Genomic DNA, 7500 nt, shown 5'->3' with positions numbered 1-7500 from the left:
CTCTTCCGGGCTACATTATACACCCCTGTTACCAACAAACCCCCCCCTCTGTGCGTCGGTTGAGGTGGGCGGGGTTTGGTAGCGGGGGTGTATAATGTGTCACGGAAGAGTTAGGGCTGCATGGGATTCTGGGTATTTGTCCTGTTGTGTTTATGTTGTGTTACTGTGCAGATGTTCTCCCGAAATGTGTTTGTCATTCTTGTTTGGTGTGGGTTCACAGTGTGGCGCATTATTAGTAAGAGTGTTATAGTTTTTTTTATACCGCCACCGTCAGTGTAACCTGTGTGGTTGTTGACCAAGTAGGCCTTGCTGTCACTTTCGTGAGCAAGCGGAAACACCATACAACGTGTGGCTGATCAGGCACGCTGGTTATAGTGGGTGCTATATGCTGTACCATCACGGCACGCATGACGCTGACAAGCGCCATTCATTTAAAACCCGCGTGCCGCACCACCTTTCAAATTCCATATAAAGGTGTGGGCAGCGTGTCTGAGACCCCTGGATTATACATAGCACAAAGTAAAAAAAAAACTTTGTATGCAGTGTTATTTCATTTAAAATTTCAAAAAAATTATGCGGCTCCCATTGTTTTCTATAATTTGGGAAACTAGTCAAAATGGCTCTTTGACTGGTAAAGGTTGCCGACCCCTGAAGTAGATAAAAAAAATAAAAATAATGACAGTAGCAAAAGTGGCACTTTTTTCATAGTTTGAAGAAGATTTAAGAAAGTTTGACCAAGTGAGTTATTGTGATTTGGTGTCTCTCGTGCGGTTAATGTTGTGTTTATGCACATTTGCAGCATGCATGTGTGTGTACAGTATAACAGTGGCCAATAATAACAGACTTCACTTCCAAACCACGCTGTAATGTTCTGGCAGGGCTACTCACTCGATGCTCATCCTCGCTACTGAATCCAGCGTGTCGTAGCCCGCCGCCATAAAGTTGCTTTTGTACTGGCTCATTTTGATGGAGTCCAGCCAGTCGCCAATGGAGATGAACATTGGGTAGTCCATTTCCTCCCCCGGAGACTCTGGTAGACTGATTTAATCAGAAAAGCTGTTAATATCAGATAGTGCCAGCAATTTTTATGTGCATTTTGAATTTGGAACTATTTTCCGAGCTGGGAGGATTTATACTGCTCGTATGTCACATTATAACATACATTGTAGTTGATGTATTCAGAAATATGCATTCTCCAGGTACAATCTATCTTGATGCTCCATGGGGCTAACTATCGGACTAAGAGGTAACTGGGTAAACACGTACAACAGAGTTGGGCAAATATTTTGCCTCGGGGGCCACATTGAGAGAAAAACATGTGTCTGGGGGGCCAATGTGTGTGTATAAATTATATGTACCTTTACACATTTAGCTGTAAAAAAAAAAAAAAAAAAAAAAACAATAATAGATTTTATTTGTAAAAAGCACTTTACATTGAGTAAACAACCTCAAAGTGCTACAGTGTATTAAAAAAAAAAAAAAAGATAATAAAAAAAATAAAAACTAAACAGCCAAATAGCTAACACTAGTATGCTTATATCTATCTTATCTATTTAAAAAGAAGGGTTTTTCCATCCACAGTCTGTGGTGCCCTCAGGTGGTCAGGGAGAGCGTTCCACAGACTGGGAGCATACATCAAAATCTGTTGTACAGTTTGTTTGTTTGGGTCCCTTTTTTCCAGAAACACTAATACCAAAAATCACAATGTCCAATAGAATTCTGAAAACGTTACGACAGACCACCTCAAAAAAAACGGAATGGAATTTCACAGTTTTTTTTACTGAATGGGACACCCAAAATGTGCATGAAAGTAAAGAAAGTGGGATTTACAATATTAACTACGAACAATAAAGCACTGAATATTAACAACTAGAGATGTCCGATAATATCGGACTGCCGATATTATCGGCCGATAAATGCTTTAAAATGTAATATCGGAAATGATCGGTATCGGTTTCAAAAAGTAAAATTTCTGACTTTTTACAACGCCGCTGTACGGAGTGGTACACGGACGTAGGGAGAAGTACAGAGCGCCAATAAACCTTAAAGGCACTGCCTTTGCGTGCCGGCCCAATCACATAATATATACGGTTTTTCACACACACAAGTGATTGCAAGGCATTATTGGTCAACAGCCATACAGGTCACACCGAGGGTGGCCATATAGACAACTTTAACACTGTTACAAATATGCGAACACATTTCAGGAGAACATCCGCACCGTAACACAACATAAACAAAACAGAACAAATACCCAGAACCCCTTGCAGCACTAACTCTTCCGGGACACTACAATATACACCCCCCGGTACCACCCCCCGCCCCCAAATTCCAAGCGGCTGTTTTGAGGCATGTAAAAAAATAATAATGCACTTTGTGACTTCATTAAATTTTGATTTTTTTTTAATCATTTTTTTGTTTTTTTAATTTTATTTTTTGACTTCAATAATAAATTTGGCGGTGTCATGTTGGCATTTTTTTCCATGCATCCAGCGGGGCATCACAACAAAATTAGGCATAATAATGTGTTAATTCCACGACTGTATATATCGGTAATTAAAAGTTGGACAATATCGGAATATCGGATATCGGTAAATAAGCCATTATCGGACATCTCTAGTCACAATGTCCAATACAATCCTAAAAACGTTACGACAGACCACCTTAAAAAAAAACGGAATGGTATTTTACAGTTTTTTACTGAATGGGACACCCAAAATGTGCATGAAAGTAAAGAAAGTGGGATTTACAATATTAACTACGAACAATAAAACACTGAATATTAACAACATATGAACATCTTTTACTTCTTAGACCAGCTCCTCAATAGGCATCTTTTACATTCAATTAAAACACAATAAAAATGTAGCAGACAGCAAAATATGAATGCCAAGTGTAATTAACACCTACAATATGATATATTGTAGGTGTTAATTGAGTATATTATCACTTTTATGCCGAACTTTGTTGTAAAAATCTGCTTCCGCATCTGTTTCAGACACGTGTTTTCAGGCTGGCTGCTCTGAAAACAAACCCCACCCACTCTGCTTTGTTCCTCGTCTGAGCTGCTGTGACGTAGATTACCGTAATAACTCCTATAACACTCAAAAGCGCAGATTTCCACCACGGAAATACTTTCTACAGTTCAAGACTTAAAAAATCTTAATGGGTCGCATGTGGCCTGCGGGCCGTATTTTGCCCAGGTCTGACGTACAGTAATATTCCCAAGGTGTAAAGGCGCAAATAAGGAGTGTACCTAACCTACCTCTGAATGTCTTCTACCAGCGGCAGTAAGCTGCTGGGGTTGCGGATGAGTTTGTCCAAGAAGGAGACGACATCTGTGAATCTGGGCCGACGACTTCTCTCCGTCTGCCAGCAGTGCAGCATCAGCTGGTGCAGCGCCACCGGGCAGCCCATCGGTGCTGGAAGCCGGTAGCCCTCCTCAATGGACAGAATCACCTGCGCACAGAGGGCAATGTAAAGCTACGACATTCGTCGCAAGCACAAGAAAAAGGTGGGATTGTTTGAATCTAATATTGGCATGTGCATAATAACGCTGAAATCTCAAATCTGGCAAGTACGAGGTGGCTAACAATGCAGATAATGGGAGCACGCTATACCGCCCATAAAACAAAACAAAAAACATCCAAAAAGCGGCAACAATACTCTGTTTACATCTCGTGACCTGGATATTAACCAGGTATTCGCAATTTTTTTTTTGCGGCGCTGTGATCGAATAGAGATAACTAGCTAATAGGGGTATCGGAAAAAAATCTGTTTTTGAACGGATCCCGATTGGTAACAATTCTTAATTTACTCCCCAAAAAATTATATATATTTTTTTTTATTTTAATTTTAATTTTATAATTTAGTCCAAAATAAAACACAATAATACAATAATGCATAGTACAATTCCGAACCAATTGCAGCCCAGCAACACTCCAGCAACACTCAACAGAGCGATTGAGCAAACACACAAACATGACAGAAAAAATCAAAAAGAGTCAAACAAAAATAAATATTAACAACAGTATTAATATTAAAAAGAATTATAACAAATCGATAAAAAAAAAAAAAAAAAATATATATATATATATATATTTTTTTTTTGTATCGATAAAAAAAACAATATATATATACAGTATATATATATATTTTATTAAAAAATTTTTTAATCGATTTGTTAGAATTCTTAATATTATTACTGTTGATATTTATTTTTTTTGACTCTTTTTGAGAGTCCAACAAAATAAATAACAACAGTATTAATATTAATAAGAATTCTAGCAAATCGATTAAAAAAAAATATATATACATGTATGTATATATATATATATATATATATATATATATATATATATATATATATATATATATATTTTTTATCAATAAAAAAATAAAAAATAAATATATATATATATATATAAAACATTTTTAGCGATTTGTTAGAATTCTTATTAATATTATTACTGTTGATATTAATTTTTTTTATTGATAAAAAAAAAATCATTAAAAAATAAATAAATATATATATATATATATATATACATATTAGAGATGCACGGTTTGCGGGCACAACCGCGGAGTCCGCGGATTATCCGCGGATCGGGCGGATGAAATTTAAAAAAATTAGATTTTATCCGCGGGTCTGGTGGGTAGGTTGGTTCAAATAAAAAAAAATTAGATTTTAAATAGATTCAGGCGGGTGGCAGTTAAACCAATTCGGAAATATATATACATAGTTAAATGTTGTTAACCACATACGAAAAACGAGCAGGCACCTGCAGCATATGCCACAACAGAAGAAAAAAAAAAAAAGAGATGGACACTTTTACGGAGCGGAGAAGGGACGCCTCGCCGGGGTCCGGGACCGAGGCCCCTTCCCCCGAGAGGGCCCCTTCCCCCGAGAGCCGTAGCTGAAGCGATCCGCGAGAAGGGCCCGACGCACGTCCAGGGTCACCACCGCGCCCACCGCACCGACACCCCGCCTCATCTGCCTTCGCCGCGGCCGGCGTCACGCGCAGCAGGTAAGCAGCTTACCTGCCCGCCACCCCCATGGCCGGGGGCTCGTAACAGGGGTCACTCCGCGCGCTCCGCCCGTGCAGCTTACCTGCCCGCCACCCCTGTTGCCGGGGGCGCGTAACAGGGGTCACTCCGCGCGCAGTGCGCTCACGAAAGGGGTGGGGCTCACCCTGGTTGATACAGACAGCAGCTAGGACGGTGGCCATGGAAGTTGGAACCCGCTAAGGAGTGTGTAACAACCCACCTGCCGAATCAACTAGCCCTGAAAATGGATGGCGCTGGAGCAGCGAGACGTGCTTGGAGGTGCGCTCAGCGCGGCTCCCATATGATTGCGCACTGGTGTGCGTCTGGGTCGTGACAGCGTGGCACGCGAATGTCTGTGCTGCATTGGATCAGTCTCCTTTCTTTAACAGGCAAAAGCTTTATAACCTCACTAATGCCTTGCATCGTCTATATTAGATATATAACAACGGGCGGGTGCGGGCGGATGGCGGGCGGATGCGGTTCTGATCAAATGTTAGATCGGGTGGATTGCGGATGGTTGACGACTTTCTGATGCGGTTGCGGATGAAATAATTGCCTATCCGCGCATCTCTAATACATATATATATATATATACATATATATATATGTATGTATATATATATATATATATATATACACACATACTTTTTTTGCTATTTGTTAGAATTCTTATTAATATTATTACTGTTCATATTTATTTTTGTTTGACTCTTTTTGATGATTCATTATTGATTATTCAGGCTCAGAAATATATGTTTCTAGATCATAATTTGTCCCAAAATAATCGTTGTTGTCTGTCATGAAGTCTGCCATGATTAATCATGTTGCTGTTGCTGTAGGAAATAGCAAACAAAAGAAAAACATGTGATCTTGTCTTGTAAATGATAGACAAAATTTGAAAAAAGTGCAGTTCCCCTTTAAATGCTCGATTTCCTGTGCACAAACATTTCCCAGCCGGTGCTATATGTAAATGTGTGCATCTACATGATGATCTTGAATTAGTTGATGCTGCCTGACTGCAGGTTGGAAGGTTTGTCTTACAAAGCACTTTGAAGCAATTCTCAAACAACACAAATCCTCACTGAACACCATGATCCCAGTAAGGCGCATAGCTATATGTTGTGTGTGTGTGTGTGTGTATATAGATACATGTTGTGTGTGTGTGTAAGAGTCTGAAGGGATTATGTGTGCAGCTTTCACATTGAGCTGAGTGAGGGATGGATATGCTTCCATGGCCTTGCAATCCTTGACCATAGCTGAGGGATCAGCAGGTCACTCAGGCCAACTGAAGCTGCAGCTTGAAACTTCCTCTCAACTGCATCAAAGTAGGATCAACCTTTGACCTTAACGCTCTTTCCCTCTTCTTCGCATTGATTTTTATCTTTTAGAGAGGTTCACTGCTTTCGACGCTTGTATGACCGACCATGAAGCTTTTTTTCAGTAATTTTCCCACAGTACTTTGTAGAAACCTCAGGATTAATCCGCTGCGCAAAGTCAGACAAAAACCGAAGCAATTTCTCCCTTAAGAAATAATTAATGTAAACCCAATTAGCCAAAAATATTGACAGCAAGACAATATTATAGGGAATAATTATAATTTTACATGCAAAAAACAATATAAATGGATAAATGAACATGTAACATAATTTGTGAATGTACCAGTAATAACATATATTATGAATAGATAAAGATTATGCAACATTGAGTCCATATCTTTAAAAGACATTGCGAAGTTAGCTGTGTTAGCGGACTTATTGTTTGTACATCTTAATATCGACACTAGATACAGTTTTTTACATGTTACAAAATGTTAAAATGATTACCGTATTTTCCGCACTATTAGCCGCACCTAAAAACCACAAATTTACTCAAAAGCTGACAGTGCGGCTTATAACCCGGTGCGCTTTATATATGGATTAATATTAAGATTCATTTTCATAAAGTTTCGGTCTCGCAACTACGGTAAACAGCCGCCATCTTTTTTCCCCATAGAAGAGGAAGTGCTTCTTCTTCTACGCAAGCAACCGCCAAGGTAAGCACCCGCCCCCATAGAACAGGAAGCGCTTCTTCTTCTACTGTAAGCAACCACCCGCCCGCGTAGAAGAAGAAGAAGAAGCGCGCGGATATTACGTTTCATTTCCTTTGTGTGTTTACATCTGTAAAGACCACAAAATGGCTCCTACTAAGTGACAGGGATCCGGTTCATGAAAAGACGCAATCTCTCCATCCGCACACGGACTACTATTTCACAGCAACTGCCTAAAGACTTTCAAGAAAAGCTGGCTACTTTCCGTGCATATTGTAAAAACAAGATAGCTGAAAAAAAGATCCGGCCAGAGAACATTATCAACATGGACGAGGTTCCACTGACTTTTGATATTCCTGTGAACCGCACTGTGGATACAACGGGAGCACGTACGGTGAATATTCGCACCACAGGGAATGAGAAGTCAT

The 7500-nt window shown here is 39.5% G+C and overlaps 1 protein-coding gene across 2 annotated transcripts in view; it reads right to left on the bottom strand.

The window, feature by feature from the left end:
• LOC133574058 (ephrin type-A receptor 6-like) overlaps positions 1-7500 on the bottom strand; it is a 515834-nt gene that overhangs the window by 4397 nt on the left and 503937 nt on the right. Inside the window, exons 15-16 of one of the 2 annotated variants that reach the window (XM_061926082.2) lie at positions 3266-3459; positions 889-1038 (exon numbers count right to left, since the gene is read on the bottom strand). In XM_061926082.2, coding sequence (XP_061782066.1) covers positions 889-1038; positions 3266-3459 — 344 coding nt within the window. Of the gene's footprint in view, positions 1-888; positions 1039-2482; positions 2907-2950; positions 3460-7500 lie in introns of those variants that run through there. The other variant, XR_009811371.2, reaches the window with a different exon arrangement.

Source organism: Nerophis lumbriciformis, linkage group LG31 (assembly GCF_033978685.3).
Source record: "Nerophis lumbriciformis linkage group LG31, RoL_Nlum_v2.1, whole genome shotgun sequence".
NCBI classification, from domain to species: Eukaryota; Metazoa; Chordata; class Actinopteri; order Syngnathiformes; family Syngnathidae; genus Nerophis; species Nerophis lumbriciformis.
Note: the sequence above shows the minus strand (reverse complement) of the source record. Positions and strands in the feature narration are given on the sequence as shown.